Source organism: Agelaius phoeniceus, chromosome 5, assembly GCF_051311805.1.
Source record: "Agelaius phoeniceus isolate bAgePho1 chromosome 5, bAgePho1.hap1, whole genome shotgun sequence".
Taxonomy (NCBI): domain Eukaryota; kingdom Metazoa; phylum Chordata; class Aves; order Passeriformes; family Icteridae; genus Agelaius; species Agelaius phoeniceus.
The window spans coordinates 54894908-54915685 of NC_135269.1; the positions used below are offsets into that span (position 1 = coordinate 54894908).

General features: G+C 41.9%; 1 protein-coding gene across 1 annotated transcript; it reads left to right on the forward strand.

The window, feature by feature from the left end:
* The first annotated feature begins 216 nt into the window (after positions 1 to 216).
* PIM3 (Pim-3 proto-oncogene, serine/threonine kinase) lies at positions 217 to 5391 on the forward strand. Its single transcript, XM_054631391.2, has 6 exons — positions 217 to 797; positions 1124 to 1233; positions 1379 to 1429; positions 1723 to 2086; positions 3466 to 3642; positions 3797 to 5391. The coding sequence occupies exons 1-6, from the start codon at positions 716 to 718 to the stop codon at positions 3979 to 3981; spliced, it is 969 nt and encodes a 322-aa protein (XP_054487366.1). The 5' UTR covers positions 217 to 715; the 3' UTR covers positions 3982 to 5391.
* Positions 5392 to 20778: the final 15387 nt, after the last annotated feature.

Here is a 20778-nt window from a genome sequence, read left to right on the forward strand (position 1 = left end):
TTAAGTAGTTCCCAGCCCCCCGCCCTCCCCGTGTCCGCCCGTGCGGCGGGGCGGGATAGGGCGCTGCAGTCACGGCCGCCGCCCCGCGGGGGCTCCGGCGCAGAGGGGAGGGGGCGGCGGGGACGGCGGGGAGAGGTGTTTCCCCCCCTCCCCCGCGGAGGGATATTCTCGGCGCGCTCGCCGCACTCTGCCCGCACCAAAATATTGGGAGTTAAGAGGCGGCTCGGCGGCGCCGCCGGCTCAGAAGCGCGCGGGCAGCTCGGCGGCGGTGCGGTCTGTCCTCCGCCCGCCACGGCTCCACTGCGGCGCCCAGCCCGCTCCTGCCACCGCGGCCCCCGCAGGGGCGGGCTCCACGCGCGGAGCCGAAGCCCCCGGACTTGTCTGCCTCCGCGGAGGGCTATAGTTCTGCCTGTGCCTGCCTGCGCCCCGAGCGGCTTTCGCCGGGTGGAAGAAGAAACGCGGGAGCGGCGCGTTCGCTGATTGCGTTTCTCCGGAGGACTTTGTGCGACCGACACTTGGACTACTGCCGGCGGGGACGGACCCCCAAGGACTTCGTGGGTTCCCGCTCCTGGCCGAAGAAGAAGCCGCGCAGAAGCTTTCGGCGGCCCGCCGCCCTCCGCCGGCTCCGGAGAGAGGAGAGCCGCGCCGAGCCGAGAGGACGCCGGCGGAGCTGCCGCGGCGAACTAACTCGACGTTTTCTTCCCTCCCTCGGAAGATGTTGCTTTCCAAGTTCGGCTCGCTGGCGCACATCTGCAGCCCCAGCATGGACCACTTGCCGGTGAAGATCCTCCAGCCAGGTACGAGGCTGGGGTGTCCCTGCCAGCGCTGCGCCGGAGGGGCGCGGACCGGCCCTGCGATACCGGGGCGTTGGGCTCGGCGTCTCGCAACTCCCGGAGCTGCGTTTATATATTTTTACATTTTTTAAACAGAAAAAGATTTTTTTTTTATAAAGCCTTGGTTGGAATCAAGGCAGCGCACACAGTATGGGTCTGCCGGGCAAAGCGTTTGTGGGCTTTTTTTACATTATTTATTATTTTTATCATTATTACTATTATTATTATTATCATTCGGGTGCAGCGCGGTTGCGGACATTAACGCGGGTTTTTCCCTCTTGTTTACGCAGTGAAAGTGGAGAAGGAGCCCTTTGATAAAGTCTACCAGGTGGGCTCCGTGCTGGGCAGCGGGGGCTTCGGCACCGTGTACGCAGGGAACAGGATCGCCGACGGGCTGCCGGTGAGGCGCGGGGCTCGCGGCCGGGGGCGGCGGGCGGGAGCGTGGCGCGGGAAGCGGCGGGCGCGGCCGGCCCGGCCCTCGGCGGCGGGGCGCAGGCTGAGCCCGCCCCGCCGCTCACGGCGCCTCCGTTCTCCGCACTCCGCAGGTCGCCGTGAAGCATGTGGTGAAGGAGCGGGTGACCGAGTGGGGCACCATTGTAAGTACCCGGGGGGGGCTCCGGGGGTGCCGCGGGGCTCCGCCGTGGCGAGGCCATTGTGTGGGCGGTGGGGCCCGCCCCGCTGGCGCGGCCTCTGCGTCGGGAGGGAATTTGGCGGGGGTTCGCCGCCGCAGCGCCGCGCCCGCCCCTCGGACTGCGGCAGCGGCAGAGGGGGCCCGCCGGCCGCGCCCTCCTCCCCGCCCTGCACGCCCTCCCCGCCTCCCTCCCCTCAGCGAGGGGGTGCCCCGGGCCGCGCCACCCCCCCGCTAACCCGCGCCCCTTTTTCCGCCCAGAGCGGCATCATGGTGCCCCTGGAGATCGTCCTTCTCAAGAAGGTGGGCTCCGGCTTCAGAGGGGTCATCAAGCTGCTAGACTGGTACGAGCGGCCCGACGGGTACCTGATCATCATGGAGCGGCCCGAGCTGGTGAAGGACCTGTTCGACTTCATCACGGAGAAGGGTGCCCTGGACGAGGAGACGGCCCGCGGGTTCTTCCGGCAGGTGCTGGAGGCGGTGCGCCACTGCTACGGCTGCGGCGTGGTGCACCGGGATATCAAGGACGAGAACCTGCTGGTTGACCTCCGCACGGGCGAGCTGAAGCTCATTGATTTTGGCTCAGGGGCCCTCCTCAAGGATACAGTCTATACCGATTTCGACGGTACGTGCCTCCCACCCTTCCCGTGCCCCTCCCGGGGTGATGCCCTCCCCAGAGCTGCCGCTTAGTCCCTTTCCAGTGACCAGTCACAGCAAGCAGAGCCCCTGGTGCGGGGGTTCATATCAGGTCTATCGGTAATGGAAACCTGTGGACCCGAAGCCGCTTAGGGGTGTTCAGTTGCGTAGGAAAGAAGCGATTCCAAGCAGTGACGCAGCAGTTTATGTTTCCCTGTCTTGGAAAAAGCGGGGTTTTTTTCCTAGAGGGCGATCTGTTTACATGGAGGTTTTGCCAGTGTCGGATGTTTCCATGTGTGGATATGCAGTTTTTATATGCGGTGGCTTTTTTTAACTCGGAGTGGTACCTCCCCCGCTCCCATTCTGCCAGTGTCCTGGAAATCCCGCATTGCAGATTTTAAAGCGATGGGGACAAATGCACTCCCTCGAAATTACTTGCTCCAGCGGCTGGGGTCGATGCTTTAGGGGTGGGAAAGCTGAGCATAAGCCAGCATGTGACCAGAGGGAGCGTTTCCCCCAGTCCTTGGAGTAGGACTGATGTAACACCGGGGTCTCGCTCCCCCCGCCCCAGCTGCCGCACTCACATCTGTTTGTTGTGAAACCCGAAGCCCTGCCGCACGTGACCCTCGCATCACGAATTCCCCGTTTTGTTTGGTATCCAAGGAGCCCTCGGACACTGGAGGGAGGAGGAGAAGGGGGGGCGAGTTGGGAAAAGCTGCCGCATAGAAGCCCCGGGGGGAGGCCTTAAAAACATAGAAATCGTAAGCGGCCCTATTTTGTTTACTGCCCTGTGGAATTGGATAAAGCAGATTAGCCCCGTGTAATGCGGGCAGACCTGAGTTTCACCTTCTTGTCGCCCTCTCCTCCTCCCTGCCAGCCCCCTTTGTCCTTTTGTGTCTATTTTTGGTGTGATGCTGCAGACGCCACGTGGTCAGTGAAAGGGAGCTTGCCTCAGTAAACAGTCAGCTGATGGGGCTGTGTTATTCCTTGCAACAAAATAGAACAACCGGATGGGCCAAGTCTGTTGATGGTGTAACCCTGCAGATGACCTGAAATTACACTGCTAATGGCTTTGGCTTGTGAAAAATTTAAAGCTGTTTAGTTTTCTGAGTTTGGTGTTGATTTTTTTGTGGGGTTTTTTTTTGGGGTTTTTTTTTTTTTTGTTGGGTTTTTTTGTTTGTTTGTTTGTTTTTGTTTTGGTTTTTTTTTTTTTTTTTTTTTTTTTGTTGGGTTTTTTTTTTGGTTTTTTGAAATTCCTAAATGTCAAATTTTTGAATTTAATTTAGCTCTGCCAGAAGGAGCTGAATAATGGGGGAAAACTTTAAACCTTTACTCTAATTGTGTTGTTGTTTTTTTTTCTTCTTTCAGGAACGAGAGTATACAGCCCTCCAGAGTGGATCAGATACCACAGATACCATGGGCGGTCAGCAACAGTATGGTCTCTGGGAGTTCTGTTATATGACATGGTTTGTGGAGACATCCCTTTTGAGCAAGATGAAGAAATCCTGAGGGGGCGATTATACTTCAGGAGAAGAATTTCACCTGGTAAGTTCTGCAGAAGTCAAATGGGTTTTTTTGTTTTGGGTTTTATTTTTAATGATCTTGTACACATGAGCTTGTGGTGGGTGGATTTTTGTTACTGATGATTGTAATTTTTTTACTTTTTTAGTCTAATATGGTTTTCTTTTTTTTATTACAGAATGTCAACAGCTGATCAAATGGTGCCTTTCACTGAGGCCTTCAGACAGACCAACACTTGAGCAGATTTTTGACCATCAATGGATGCACAAATCTGAAGTAGTGAAGTCTGAGGACTGTGACATAAGGCTACGGACCCTTGATACTGATGTATCTAGCACAAGTTCAAGTAATGAGAGTCTGTGAATTACTAAGGACCTCGCACTGGGAGGGGGAGCTTCAAGCAGAAAGACCACAGTGCTGCTGCCAATACATAGGAGGGGCTAGAAAAATGCATTCATTATTCTGTAGTTGAATCTTTGTCTGAGGGACTTGATTTTGTTTTCCCCCTTTGCTGGTTTCTGCTTTGGAATGAGAGATTTCCTTTGGAAACGCTGATGTTTGGGAGTTGCAGGCCAGTACTTAGTCAAAGACTGACCTTATTAAGAAAGCAGTGACCTCTTGAATACATGGTAAACTTTTTTGCTCTCATAGAGCCTGGACTAGATTTTATTTGCTTTTGAGTGCCTTTTTGAAAGCTGCTTCAGTGGGACTTTCTTTTTTGAGCTGTCTATGTCCAAAGAAGATCCAGTTCATTATAGGAATTTGCTCCCTTTAGACTCAGTGCTGGGGGAAGCAGCTCCTATGATGCATTGGAGAACCTGTTCGGTGATTGAATGAAGTAGTCCCATCCACTGGTGATGGAATACTTGAACACAGACATTTCACTCCTGCCCCCCTGCCCTTTACAAATCCAACCCACTTCTGCTGCTCAAAATATTTCCTATAGCCTGCACAGAAATATGAACAGGTATATCGGCTTCTTTATCAGAAACATTTATTCATGTTTCCTTTTATCATCTCTACCATTGGGCATGAGAAGCCCCTTTCTCAACTCCCCCCGGCCTTTTGTCACCCTGCGAGTCTTAAAGTATGTATGGGCATGTTGAATGCACAATCAATGCAAGATTCAAGGACTTCTACTTTTTTTTTTCCATACCTGTATAATGTGTTTATGTAAACTTGGTTTTTCCCGTGTACTATACAGTTATTTATTGTTTGGATTTTAGAAGACCTCCCACAGTTTTCAACTGTGGCTATTTATTTGGTTAATTTATTTGGTTAGAGTTATTCAACACTGTGCTTTCCCCTCCTTCTCCCCATGGGAATTCTAGTGGTTTGCCCATGGCACTTTTTTTTCTGCATTCCTGTCAACTTTTGGTTACAAAAAAATAAAAATAAAAAAAATTTCTGACCTTACCAGTTTTTTGTTGGAAGATGGGAAATTGTTGTACAAAGTCTAATTTAAGGGAAATAGAATGACTTTTTAAAGTTAGTCAGTATGCCTTTTGTCTGGTATTATTGTACCAGAAGTGTAAAGTAATGCTGTTTGGAAGGGTTTTAAATTATTGACATTGTACAGTCTCCGTGCATTGGCTCTGGAAGGTAAAGTGGCAGAGTCATAAACCTTAATTTATTTTAATAGCTGTGTTTCTGTGATCTGGTTGCATTTATGCAGCTTGGATTTGGATTTTTTTCTTCTGTTTAACGGTGTGAAATGTATGGAGATCATATTTTTTATACAGGTATTTCAATTAAACTTTTTGTATATAAACAGTGTTTGTGTACTTACTTTTACTTTCATTGTTACTTGTGATGAGCTGGGAAACACACTCTCTTACCATCTCAACCCTTGTTGAGGGCCTGCAGCAGCTGAGCCAGAGTTAGGAGAAGGTCTATGCCACTAAGCAGTGACCATTTTGAAAGAATTAAGCAATCCTTCACCTGAGCTCTATTTGCTCCTCAATCACTGCGTTTGATGTTGGACTGAGGAAGGAGTACAATACAACAGCACTAATGGCCTACATAAAAGGGAATTGGCCCTGCAATTGTGGGACTTTTACCTCTGTAAACACTGAATATCAGTGTACTTGTCCTTAAGTATAACAAGGAAGGGGTTCTGTAGCTCTGGTGGTTACTGTTTTCACAGTTGATATGTTTACTTTCCATTACATTCAGTTTCCCTCTTCCCACTTACACCTTCCTTCTCGGGCTGCGTGAGGACTTCTGGTAAAGGGACAGCATTCTTGGGGATCAGGGTGATTGTTTTCCTTCAACTCCTAGATTAGCAAAGACGGGTGTGTCTGTCACTTGATAGAGTATGATACAGGGCAGCATGTGCCATTCTCACCTACAGCAAAGGACAAGAGAAATGTCCTCAGCATTTATCTTCACATCTTGGGAGTCATGTCCTGCAGATTAACGATTTCATCCCCGTTTCTCTCTAGCCAGAGACTTACCTGACTTGGTCTTGTTGCGGGGGTGGTAGTGATTACAAGGTTTAACTACTGCAGAGGGATCTACGAGGTATATTTAAGGATGTGTTCAGTCATTAAAGGAGCTTTGTAGTTGTCACAGTAAAGGGCTGGGCTTAGAATCTTAGTTTCATGTTATTTCCCTTTCTGGGGATCTTTCTGCCAGCTCATCTGCTATTATTTTAGTTCCCTGTGGGTAATAGCTCACTGGCATCACATCAAGCTCCTGATGCTAACTAGTTTAGACTCAAAATGCCAATAAATAGAAGGAGGTAAATCTGAAGAAAAAAAAAAACATTTTTAGTCTGTGCCCTTTTCCGATGACACAGAGGGAAGGTGTGTAGCCTTTTCTTGGCCATAAAAAGGAAGGTCACATTAATCTAGTTGGGGAAAAAAAGCCCTAGCCACACTTCTGTCCATCAATTTATTTTCTATGTTTTCTGATTTTGTTCCTTTTTTATTTTAGACTTGTTTACCCAGTTTTAATGAAAATCTGTATAAATGCTAAACCTAGTCCCTGAAAAACTCAGTTCCCTATTGTTGGAACTCTTCACAGAAATAAAAGATTGCTTAAAAAAATCACAGTGTCATATGGGAAGAACACTTAAAGTGAATATTTAGAGTTTTGCTTTGGAATGAGAAATTCCTTTTGCTTAAGAAGGGAGGATTCAGGTATGTTACAGGAGAAATGATCCCAGCACCTAGTGCACTTCTTTAGGGAAACATGTTTCTAACCACAAGAGGTCCCTGGAGAAATTCCAGTAGCTGACAGTAATTAACATCTTCCACTCCAGTGACTTCACATGTTCACAGCTGTTCAGAGGGATGGCAGCAGGGCTGTATGGGTGAGCTTCAAAGGGCTACCAGAAAAGCGATTCTAAAAACACATTTCTAAAGCTATTGTTGATTGCTGAGCCAGGGACTTGCAACATTTCCACAAGAGCTGATGTTACTTTCCTTAGCTTCACTGAGAATCAGAGTTGAAATGCTCTGTTTTGAAACATAAAAACTAGGTTTTCACCTTTTGCTACTGAGGCAAAATGCATTAAAAGGATAAAGGTCAAAAGGACACGGGCACGAGTGCTGACTCCCCTCTGGGATTAGCTCAACATAAAAGGTGCACTTTCAGTGCTGCACAGGCAGCTTTGGTTGTGAAACTCCCCTGTACACTAATAGAAGCCATGTGGCTGAAACACCATATACTGAAAGTAATGATTTGTAAAAATAGCTTTTCATTACAGTTGAAAGTTGGAAAATTATGTGTTAATACAGTTCCATTAGCTGAGTGTTTCTGCCAAAATGAGCAAGTCAGTGACAGCTCTTGGTTTCTCCTGTGCTTCTATCTAGTATTAATACTATTAAATGTTATTTCTCTGTGATCCTCCTCTTCATACTCTCTCCCCACTAGGTTGGTTTTCCACAGCAAAAAGCTTCAAAAATAAAATTCAGCAGGTCATCCAAAACACTATAGTTTAAATCAGGGCCTGTTTTAACCTTGAAAAATTGATTTAACAATACTCATACCTATGCATGTATGTATGTTACTGGCTTCATAATAGATATTTAAAATAAATTCTAATACTGAAATATCTTTAACAATGTAGTGTTTTGTGTAATTCATATCCAGAGTAAAGCTCATTTCCCTGAGTGCATAAGCATACACTGTCTTCTTTTTTTTTCTCTCTTTTTGTTAACTCAGCTTATATTTACTGAAGCAGCTGAATATGAGCCCTTTGAAAATGACTATCTAAAGATGTTAGGAAGATTGACTAGGGTGTGTTCCCACCAAACACTTATGGTTCTCAGTGGTTTAGTGACCTCTGTTGGTGAAATTAAAGTACATGTTCCAAAAATAATGATGCATAAACTGGGGAGATTTTAAAGCACTGCTGGCTGATATTTTTAGATATGAGTGAGTATGGCCGATACTTAATTATCCCATAATGCTTGAAGGGATATTTCACTAAAAGTAAAAAATTTTGAATTACTACAAATGTGAAAATCTCAATAAAAATGGGAGAGGGGAGTATGTATTCAAAAGGTTGTCAAATCTGCATTTGATGTTACAGTGCTAACCTGCCTGGTGTGCCCCAGTCACCTACATGACTCTTGGCATGAGCGTTTACAGCCATATTAGCCCTCATTCTTCCACTTCATTTCAGCAACCATGAGAGTCACTTGTCTTCTGGCATGCAGATGGGCAATAATTCTCAGTGGTGTAACCAGACAACAGAATGTTGTGGCCCTGTCAGCCTCATATTAGTGGATTTTTTTTCTGTTAACAGCACTGATGCCACAATTCGTAGCAGAGGTCAAGATGGCAGCATTTTAGTTTCATTGCAAAACAGTTTTTGATACTGTCCCAAAATTTTCTCTGCTTGTAAATTTGCAATTATTGAGTTTCATGTGATTTAAAAATTTAATATGTTTTTATCTACAGCATTTCTTCAGGTAGCTGATTTGCCAGAGACATATTAAGCTTTGGTTATATTGCAGAACTGCTGAACAAAGTGATAAGGAGGCCACAAATCCATGCAACTAAAAATTAATTTTCATCTGTATAAGAGAAGACTCCTAATTATTTTCAGAGAAAGTTTGTCTCATAATTGGTGAATTCGTGTTATCATTAAAAAATGGGTCCACATAGAGATCCTAGCCCTTTTTTTGATGAAGAGAAGTGACTAGAGAACTCCAGAGCTGAGGTGTAACTCAAGGCAAAATGAGGAGCAGAAACATGCATCCATTAAATCCTTGCAGATATTTTGTTAGCTTGCAATTCCACCCCTTTTCTTCCAATAAATTTAAAAGGTGTTCAATCTTTCTGTCCTTTACTGCTCGTAATTATTATTTGTAATACAGCCTGGCACACTCAAGTTTTAAGAAACATAAGTGGTTTGCCATACTCTGATAAAATCGGCATTTTTATATCTCAGATGCTAGGATTTCCTTTTCCTTAAAATGCTCTGAAGGAAATTACTTGCCTGCGGAAACGTTCTGCTTACATAATAATATAAATTCAATATAGGTCTCAGATTAGCTGTGTTTAAGCTCTAATTAATATGGTCTTAGTAAGAATGTTATCTATTATGGCTAATACTCTGCTAATTGACTACACAAACCATTATGTAAAAAGCTGCTTATACTAGTCCACTAAGAGAATTAGTGAGATGCATACATTGACTTGCACTGTTTCTCAGGTAAGTCTGTGTTAAACATCAAAATTAGAATTAAGTCATAGTCAGAAAAGTGACTTGTGGATCAATATGATTCTTTGTTTACTATTATTGACTCAGCAGGCACTTTAGGTCTCCAATTAGGAATACAGAAAGATTACAGAAAATTATACTGAAAACTGAAGTATTTTGGTATTTTGCTCTATTATGTACAGAATCCTGAAGAAAATTTTTTATTATTTTATGAATAATTGTCTGTGTAATAGCTAGAGGAATTTTTTTTTGGCTGTAGGTTAGTGCTATTGAAAAACATGCTCTTTTGTAGAAATAAAAAAAAAAGTTTTGCTTAAGAAATTTACTCTGGTTATTATGAATGGCCTGGTTTCAGGGTTGAAGTTTCTCTCTCCCCTTTTCTGCTTTCTTTCTCTTAGGACAGGAAAATATAAGCATCAAGTATCAGTCTATTTGAATTAAAATATATAAATATGTTAACAGGCATATGTTATTAAAGATTGGAGTGATGATTCCCCATTCCCCAAAAGTATTTCTTTTCCAGAAATTTCCAAGCCTAATTTAGTCACGAAAGGGAAAAGTCTCTTTCAAGACCATCCTAAGGAAAGATGTCCATTACCTGTGGGGAAATACTCCTGTGTTCAGACTCCATGCAAAGATTTTGGGGTGGAGAGAGGGGAGGGGAAAAGGAGGGTAGTTTCTTTGTTTGTTTATAAGGTCTAAATAATATCAAATTCCCTAAAATATAAAGCTTTGCCAGCATAGAAAAATGTAAGAGATCACTGCTTTGCAGAGGGAAATTTGTCTACTGTATGGGCAGATATAAATGGATAAAAAACTTAATCAACAGGAAGGCAGATTAAGTTGTGGTAAGGAAGAGTTTGATATCTGTAAGGCTAGCTGAACACCAGCATAAACAGACTGTGTAGTATAGCAAATCAATATTTTTAGAAACACACATTTTTCAGAAATCATCTAGAAGATACAGCTATTTTAAAATTACCTTGAATTTCTTCAGCCTAATGATCTTGAATTACAAAGACAGATTTCAGTCACAACATTCATCTGCTTCTTGAACCAATACAAAATTTATTGACAAAATTTATTGAGGGCTGGTTTTGCTATTGGCAAAACCAAAACTTTTTAATACAGATTTGACCTAATCAATAGCAGTGGTGACAGATTTTCTCGTGATGGTGAGGCTGTGGGGCTACTGACCTTTTCTCATAGCCAGCGTCAGCTAAATTGTTCCTCCCAATATCCTTTCCTTTTGCTGGTGCATTGGTATTAAGATCAATAAACTGATCTCTCTGATAGCAACCCAGCACAAGTGAGGGAATATGCACAACCATTTGGGTCTGGGATGTGATGGAAGAGAGATGGTACTGCTGAAGAAAGGAAATGTGTAATAACAAAATTTTCTCTAGTCAGTCTTCTTCGAGCATACCCCCTAGTTTCTATTTGATAACTTCCCCAACAAGGAATTTGTAAAGAACATGACAAATCTTGCTATTTTTAACCTCACATGCAAATTATTTTAAGTGGCTTTTCTTCAAATCAGGTGCTGAGCATTTGTTTGTGAGGCATCAAGTACTGATGAAGTGAAAGAACTAAGGTCACTCAGAATCCTGCACAGGTCAAAACTTAATTCATGACCATATTTATATATCTCAACAGGAGTATCTCAACCCTCTTTTTAACCAGCTTCACAGGTACATTTGCAAATGAGAAAATACATTAAACATTTCAGAATTGTTAATCAATGACAATGCTTTACAGCTATTCATGAAGAAAATATATGTTGCAGTGAGAAAAAGTAATGCAAATGAGTTGAGATATCATAATTGCGTTTATTGTTTTATCTCAAGCTCTCTGATTTTCCTATTTCTCTGTCATTTTAAGTCTCCTCAGCAGGCATGAGCTCCACTGTCCTCTCTAGGATACTTTTATCAATATTCACAGTTTAATATGTAGGATTCCAATGTACTTAAAGGAAAACTTCTGCAACTGATCTTGAAAATCTCGGTTAGTCCCTATCTAAACCATAATTTTTGAGTGCATTTTAAAGATGCACTGTTCCCAGTTTAGTGCTTGTTGTGGTGATGCACTCAAGTAGCTCTAATAGCTGAGAATCACCATTTTCTCTGACAACTCCTAGTCAAAATACTCTTGGTGGTATAGGACCCAGTTCTTCAGTTCTTCTTCCAATCATTTCAAGAGAGGTTTTGTCTGTGTGATGACTACAGAGATATCCCTTAACTTGTGACAAAAGAGTGTCTGCCCTAGAGAGAAAATAAATAAGAAAGGCTGAAGTTGTAAAGGAAACCTCTCCTGCAATGCTGAAAAGCAGTAAAAAAAGGAGAAAGAAGCCCTTCTGTCTTTCAGAAGTCATAGCTGCACCTCTCTGTAAGACAACAACTGTTATTTGGAGAGCAGGGGCAAGGTAACTTGAAAGAAAAGCAGAGCATAAAAATCATCTCAAAATCCGAGTCCTTGATGGCATTTTTGTTAATACCACAAAGAGCAGTTAGTTACTCACCCCTGAAATTAGCTCAGTTGGTTAGAGCATGCTAACACCCGTTCTTTTTCCCCATGTAACTGCCTGTTGGTGTGAAAAGGGGTTCATAACAATGTTGATCATAATTTGTAACTCTCTTCCTCTGCTGAACAGACTTTCTATGTCACCAACTAGCAGCACAATCCAACTCCTTTCATGGCCTGTGACAAACTCCTACTGATACAGGTGATGAGGGCAACATGGGTGAGTCACAGTTTCAGAACAAATAATACACACTTTCATATTCTTTTCTAAGTTACATCCTTATTATTTAGTATTATTTTAAAACTAATGTCATCATGGGAAAAACTGCACTGGTGCCAGTGGTTCTTTTCACCCAGATAGTTTTCAGAATCCTTTAGAGACTTCATTCATTGATTATTAATATATATATATATATATATATATATATATATATATATATATGATGGCAACTTTTGTTTACATCTTACTGCCATCTTATAACTTTCTTAATTCCAGAACAAAGTAATATAGTTGACAACACTGAATATTTAGCCAAGTTATTAACAGACCTTAAATTATTTACTCTTTCTGACCAATTTTTCTGTTTTCTTGCAAAATTGAATTTCTTTAATGGAAATTTCAAATGACATAAGTTCATATATATGGCTATCTATATATATATAATATTTCAAACTCCTGCAGTAGGTTTTCTCTAATGAACAGATTAGTTCAGTTGAAGTTCACTGACAACTGAGCACCACAAGTGGAGGTCATCAAGGCAATATTAAAAAGTCATAAAGAATCCCTGGACAAACACAAGATTATCAGAAGTGCACATTTAAGTTCTCCCAGATCCTGCAGGTGGCCAGTACAAGCCTTGTGTGGCACTGGCGACAAACTGGAATGGAAGATACTTCAAGTAGCATAGTGATAAGGCATCAAATGACCTAGTGATGGTTTTCTGCAGGGAAAGATTACCATGCCCAGAGGGCATATGTTTGTTCTCTAGTACTGTACCTCTACACTCCAGCTGCTAAAATTGAATATAATTGATTGCCAATTGGCTTAGACCTGGGAAAAAAATACAAACATTTGTGTTGAAATGAAAGTATCTTTACATGTCTAGATTAACATTTGGAATGCTGTTAACTGACTCAAGTTAATGCAATCAACTCAGAGGAGCAAAACACTCCAGAACCACAGATGCCAATTAAGAGATTGTCTAATCAAGCTTTCTGCAAGTACATTTTCCCAGGTAAGTTTTTGAACTAACACCTCTTTGAGAACTATGGATAATAAAAAGTGGTTCATTTTCTCTTTTGTCACTAGTTTTATACAAATCCTGTTTGGGAACATTTGTTGGAGTACGTGTTACCCCAATTTAGCTGGAATGGTTTCACTTGTCAACTGAAACCCTGGTCTGGGTAGGTAGATCAGTACTTAGCACAGCCTGATGTCTGGTTCTCATGTATATTTCCATGTAGATTTGCCCTAGAAGGTGATTTGCTTATTTAAAGAGCAATAGAGGATATGAAGGGGTTATGTAAATAAATGCTTTGCAACTACAGTAGTGGCCATTTTAAATAGTTAAATGTCATTTTAAAAATCACATAGTGAAGAAAAGTTGCAATGGCATCTTTATCTGAATACAGCTGCTCACTGATTACCTAAACTATGGAGCAGCTACTTGCAACAGATTTACCCTGCATTTGTATTTCAGTCTAACCATCTCAAAAACTGACTGGTGTATGTTGTACAAATTTTGACCACAGGCTGGCCTGCATATGCCACTGTAATTTATACAGTTGATTACCTTCCACTTTCTCAAGGATATTAACTGGCATGAACCTTCATTTTTTTTCATTTCCAGTAATTAATTCCCTGTAGAGAGTGACTGAAAATACTAAACAAAAGCTTTTAATCAGAAATTATTAGAGTTGTCTTGTCAGCTGTCTGTTAATCACCGTGCATTTTTGTATAAGGAGTGAAAATTGTATTAAACCTTATACTTAATTAAAACGTATTGTTTCCATAGGAGATTGGAAAGTACTGTCACCTGTTTAGACTTGCACCCTAAGATTTATTAAGGGTTGGTTTCCTGCAATATGCAGGCATTTAGAAATTCATTCTACTGGGCACTGAATGAAGGTACAAAGGGTGAGGGTTGTAGCACATGCAAGAATTCTTTTGTTGAAGGTCTTCCAAACCCCCACTGTAATGCAGACTGACAACATAGTGAAGGAATACAAATGAAATTGAATGGGATTAAAGTGAAGAATAATGAGGGGAAAAAAATTGCTTTGCAGATTTTGGGATTCATTGTGGCAGTCTGGTCTTGTGAATGACATGGGCACTAGGAATTTGTACAATCATTCCTATTTGAATCTTTATTATAAAAATAAAAAAAAGAAGTGATTTTTTTGTAAATTTACCATTTCTGGGGGAGTGACTACAGTAGCTTGTTGAAGGCTAATGAGACCTGAATGCTCTGGTGTAAGATTCCTCTAAAGATTCAGAAGGAAAAATATGGGAAAATGACAATGACTGCTTACTGTTTATTATTACAGTGAGGTGAAAAGATTTGTAAAATCTTGCTTGTTTTCAATGCCTTTTCAATGCATCAGCATCCTGCTACATCATCATTATGTAGGAACATGTAAGTGGTGCATATCTTATTACTGTTTTCTGGGAAGAATTTAATATCAGCCCCTAGTTCTTGCCAGAGTGTGGTAGACGCTTCTCTATCCATCAAGATGACTGAACTGCAGACAGTCATTTGGCCAAAACTGGTATTAAGTGTTGGCTTGTAAAACCAATCTTATCACTGTGTCAGCTGCTTGTTGTGTTTTGTAGAATCTCATTGTTATCAAGCTTGACAAGTTTTGCTCTGTTCCTGCCTGTTCCTTGCCCCAGGGTTCATCTTTAGCTACCTGGATTTCTTATCTCTTCACTACTCTTTACCATTTTCACACCACACCCTTTGGTTTCATGGATCTCTTGACTATCTCTTGGTTACTTTTTCTCTTGCCTCCAGCCCCAACTTCAGGGATTTGCCAACAGCTTTCATGTCGTGTATTGCTGCTGTGAAGACTTTAGAGGCATTGCCCTGGGAACATATGCTCAGATGCAGCAGTAACAAGTGCAGTACCTCACTGAGAGCCAGATGCAGACATGGGTAAAAAGCCATTAATGTCTTATATTACTCCTATTTATCATTAGCAGCTGTTGATTAAGTAAGTAATATGACTGATCTCAGGCAATAAATGCAGCTTTGCTCTGAAGCACTTGCAGTCCAGAAAGACAAACAGCAGGTAAAGTGTAAGAGGAAAGGGATGAATATATATTTTTTGAAACAATACCATCTATTTCTACTGGCCCTCTGCCTGGCCATTATTAACTCACAGAACTTCGTAGGCATCCAAGTTAGATCTTCCTGCTGTTACTGGAAAATTTTTCTTGGCTCAGGTATGGAAATAATTTCCTTTCAAACTCAACACTATGTTGTTACAATATCCATTTTGATAATCTAATGGTCAAATGTGATGATTGTCTCTTGGAGCACCTCACAGGGACACTATTGTTGTGTGATAGTGACCTTACATCTGGGAACAGCCTTGCTTAGGGCTTCCCAAATCTATCTCTTACAAGGCCATATGACAGATATGTGCAAGGCTCCGTGCCTTGTTTAAAAACTCCTTGACACAGTCATGCAACTTCTGACTCTTTGGACTGCTGTGACATGACCTTGACACTGCAAATATTCTTCTGTATTATGCAAGGGTGTCACTACAGAAGGAGGATTCTGTGAGGTCATGGCTAGAGTCTGATCCTGCCTCAGTCCCAGATGTACAAGCAGAAAACTGTTGAGTGGATTAATATGTAAGTGGCTTTTAGAGGCAACTGCCCTCTTATCTGACATTGCTAGGTGAACAGATGCTAGATGTTGCTAGATATTGCTAGGTGTTGCTGGATGGCCCCAATCTGTTCAACAACCATCTGCATTAACTTATAACAGAGGATAACCTTGGACAAGAGCAGCCAATGGAACCAGCCCACCTTTGTCACACACATGGGCTTATTTTTACTTCTTTAGGCATGTACACATTACTCTATTTTTATCCCTTGACAGTAATGAGACTTAGTCATAGTTGATAGCTGATCTCATCTCCTCTTCATCAACCAAAAAAAAAAAAAAAATCTAGTCAGTGATAGTTAGAATCTATCACTTGTAACAGGAAACTGTACAAGCCACAGTTGGTGGTGTCTGCTACAACAGAAGACACACCAAAGCAGAAAACATTGATAAAAGTAGGTGTGTAATGTAGGCCTTCCTTTCAAGCTACACAAGTGGACTTCCCTGGCAGAATGGAGCTGCTGGAGGAGATCTTTCACTGCCTGACTTTATGTTTCCAGCTTCATTTCATTAGCACACTAATATCACAAGTAGCAAAATCTCATCTACCACAGGTGCCTATGAAGCCTACATGTTCCTGTTGGAACAAAGGGTTTAAGAGTCATTCAAATATCTTGTAAAAACTATTACGGCTGATGAATATGAATTCTGTGAGTTTTTTGCCTATATCTGCCCTTGTTAAAATGAAAATCAAACCATACCATATTGTCAGGTTTCCCCTCCATCTCCTTACCCATTGCTATTTTCACTCTTACCAGTATGCCTTCACTTTGCCAGCAGTTATCTTGCTAAGCTGGAGAGAAAGAAAGAGATCTCAGGTCTTGATTATCTTGACTTTAGAAATTAATGTTGCCATCAAATGAAGTGTTAACATAAAGAAAGCAAACTTGACTTTCAGAAAAATCAGTGAGCTGGAGGCAAGTATTTAAATCCCTTTGGACTGAAATGAGACAAGTTCAGGGAATGTAGGAATGACTATTTATTGTATACAACAGGAGCACATCAGAGCAAGAGTCTTCCCAGATGTGCTTTGGATCACCTCTAAAGGGCTTGGGAAGGCCTACGAAATGGCAATTAGAAAGCTCCCAAGTGGGTAGAGGCAGAAGCAAGCTAAAAGGTAGAAATCTGCCTTCACTCTGTTAACTGCATGAGCTGCTGGGGCTGGGGCAGACCTAAAGTCTGATTAGAACCTTTCTGCTCTGTGACATTTCAAAAGAAAGATTATATCTGCCTCTGCTCCCCAAAGAAAGGAAAGAATGACCAACAGCAGAAAAGCTCAGAAAGTGAGTGGCAACCAAATGATCTCATGTCGTTGGTGACAATAGTGGATACAGGGTGAGGAACATTGATGTGGACACAGTGCAGAAGAATGATGCCTTGAAAAAGTCCATTCATCATGGGTTTAAGGATCAGTACTGCAAAGATTTTAAGCTCTAATAGCACATAATATCACTATCTAAAGTTCTGTCTAGACTTGGGAGACCAAGCACAGATTGTCCTAGATTAGACAGGTTTCAGGGAGATTAGATAAAGTCCTTCGATTTTTTTTTTTTTTTCTTTTACTTGTGATATTAACGAAATAGGGTTCTGAGGATATCATTAAATCAGTTAGCTCCTGCTCAGGTGCAAATGTGAAGACATACAGAAATAAAGTACTTTATCCTTAACAACATCAATAAACTGTAATTTTCCTCAAAAGGATTCACTACTTGCTAAGCTGTCAAGGCCAAAGATCTCTTCATCCTGAGTGCTCAGAGGTAAATGATTTTGTTAACATAGATTTCGTTTACATCGTTGGATCTTGAGCCTTTCCAGACAATTAAGATAAGCGAGGCTCCAACAGGTGAAAATGAGAGGGAGGAGGTTCCAGTAACTCAATCTTCTCTCCAGCACCTTGGGGACTCGTACAATTTTTAGGCACTAAAATACTTTTGTACTACTGCAAAGCATCTAGTCTGGAAGAAATCAACACTTCAAGAGAACTTCTTCAGTAGGTGTTAAATGCTCCCATCCTCTCGGCAGGAGATTTTCATTAATGAAAACACCTCGGGGGATGAGTACAGGAAGAAAACAATGCAGTGCTGAGGGCTGTAAATGGCTTCATTCTCTTTGGTGGGTCCTCATCCTCGCTGCCTGGGGTTGCTTGCTTACAGTCCGTGATCCTGTCAGTTGTGAGCAGCTGACACAGCGAGGCTTTGGGGTGGTTTACATCGTACAGTTATGTCATAGCGATCAGTGAGACGGTAACAGAGAGAAGGGCTCAGGCAGTTTTAGTGTACCAGAGACCCTAGATCCTGCAGCCCCTGCTCCTTGAGAACACCCCAGGCTCAGTGGAAATGTTCAGCCCTCCCTTTTCCTCCTCTCTTCCTTCCCCACATGCATCGTTGCCTGAAGAGAGGAGGACCACTAAACTGGGATCAGACAGGGAGAAGGGAGAGAACTTTGGATGCCTGCAGTGGCAAGAGGATCCATCAGATCTTCTTTCCTGTAAAAGAAAGGTATGCAAAGACTCCCAGTTTCCTTGGGAAAGTATGTAGAGAATCCATCAGACAGCTGGAGAGGCAAGGACCTTTATTGCCTTTGTTTTCATGAAGACAGATATTACACACACACAGACAGACACACAGACACACACTTCATTCCTAGCATGCATTGGCTTTGACAGTGTGTCCCAGATTTCCCTTTTTCCATGACATCCTCACCTTGTCCTGTCTCGCGCTTTTGCCTCCTGAACTCCTCTTCCTGCTTAGGAAAATATGGGACAACTCTACCCAAATGCCCTTTCTGTCTCAGTGTCTGCCCCAACAAACAAAACCACATAAAATTCCTTTTTAATTTTCCAAATTAGTTTGAGTACTATTTGAGCTGTATTTCTGACTGGGTTTAAACAGTTGACAAGCATTTATGGTGCTTGTCAAAATGCATATTGCTAGCAATGGAGTGAGTGATTTTAACAATCAATGCAATTTTAGGAAGCAATCTCCTTTGTCCTCTTCTTAATACTGTTACACTTTTTACTTCTGCTGCCTTTACTTAGTAAAAGTTATTGTAGAAACCTGGACAAGAAAGATGTTATCTCTTTCTGACTCTTAGCCAATAGAAACCTTCTCTGTATTATTGGGAAAAAAAAAAAAAAAGATAGGAGATATATTCTTCCAGCCCTTTCATCTGCATTTGCAGTAAGTCTCTGAATGTCAAGGTCACACATTTATTTTAGATTTTTTAGCTGTTAGCCAAATAGCAGCAGTGGAATTTGATCACTAGATACTCAAACCCAAGAAAAATGACCATATGGTTACATGTTATTAAATGTTACAAAGAAAAAAGAGAAGAAAATAAATCCCTGCATATCTGTTTAGTACTTAGAGAAATTTCATCCAAAAAATTCAATTAGTTCCTTGCACATGTCACATGGAGCACATCAGTTTCACTGCTCCAAGTCAATTCGGCTGAGACACCGCAGAGCATTTAGGAAGGAAGAGGGCAGGGTTTGGCGTGGCAGCAGCATCCCAGCATCCCCACACGTGCTCTGCTCGGGGAGGTGACTCCCAGCTCCTCCTCACAGCCCGAGCTGTGTCTAGACAGCGACAGCAACAGTGCACAAGCTCCCAGCACTGAATGAGACTTCAGTGGCTGCACCTAATCATGTTTTTGATCTACAAGAAAATTAAAAATATATGAATCCCGGAATCTTAGGTGTGTGAGAGTTTTGTTGTTTGTTTTTTTTTTCCTCTGAAGAGAACTGTCACAATAAAAAAGTAATTAATAATGTATTTTGCTGCTAGTGTCTTTATAAAGAATTGATTTTTCTGGCATGAATTTGGGTTTTTCTCCAAGATAAGTTGCTCTTTGAATAATTCACAATACTGTCTTAGAGCAAACTGAGATTTATACCAGAAACAACAAATAATATTTTTAAAGGTAAATTGAATCACATGCCATTATTCTTGTGTAAGGCTCTTTATTTAAAACACACCTTACTCATTTCAGCAATACGAGTTATAATTAAATCCAAACACTTTATTTATGTGTAGTATATGGTAGAGATAATTAATGGTATTTATGTATAAAATATTGTAAAATCCAAGCTATGTCTTTTGACCACCCCAGCCGGGAGCAGAGCCTTATTTTTATTCAGTTAGTTCCCAGACAATGACGTTTAGATAATATCAACGTTTAGATAATATCAAGTCTGTTAACGTGTGAATGGAACCTTCCTGAGGGATGATCACTGACTTCCCTGGAATGTAGGAGTGATCTGCACCTCGAAGATTGCATCTACTACCCTGACCACCGGCATCCTCCTGTTACATGTGAATACCGACTTCTCCGGAGTGCCCAGACAGCATCCAGACACCTGGAACCGGACTTTGTCTAACCCTGCATGTGTATGGCCCCAGTTCTGCATGTGAGGGGACACAAAGGAACATTCCATTCGGTCATTTCTGCCTCAGGCAGAATAAACTGTATATAAGCTGCGAGAAGCAGTCGGTGTGAACCCAGGGAGAGACTCTGACATTTTTGGTGGTCAGATCCAGGTTCACCCAGCGCTGATCCCGGGATTGACACTGCCTTGGCTGTGGTGGTTTTTATTTCAGATTGAAATTCTGTTTCGCTGACATTCTAATAAATCATTGCTAAATTTTCTTATAAATTAGGCTCCCGATTTGATAATTTATAACCTTATGTAACAGTAGAATTACTACAGAGAAACAAAATGAGAATCCAAACAAGACTTGTTTGAAGAAAAATTGCATTGCCCACCCCCCCAAAAATGAAGCAGTTACACTTCCAACATTAGCACTTGGCAGACCTAATACTAGATCATCTTTTTTCTAGTAAGACAAGTGTTTCAGAGGAACACAAATGACCTTTCTAACAACCCCAAAACAACAATGCCTTTTTAATGTGTACATGTTAAAAAGGCGTATGTATGATATAAATTTCCTCATCATTACATGTTGTCTCACTTGGCCCCATAATTTTGTGACCTAAACAGTGCCAGCCCAGACAGTCTGACCTTTAGTAAAGGTTTTACTTGAGCTCAGCTTAATTACCCTTCAGATCAGT

Bases quoted from the DNA above. Each gene is read 5' to 3' on its own strand.
- PIM3 (XM_054631391.2), top strand. From the start codon at position 716: ATGTTGCTTTCCAAGTTCGGCTCGCTGGCGCACATCTGCAGCCCCAGC. The intron at 1,430-1,722 runs GTAAGTACCCGG...TTTTCCGCCCAG, and splicing joins TGACCGAGTGGGGCACCATT to AGCGGCATCATGGTGCCCCT. The intron at 2,087-3,465 runs GTACGTGCCTCC...TTCTTCTTTCAG, and splicing joins AGTCTATACCGATTTCGACG to GAACGAGAGTATACAGCCCT.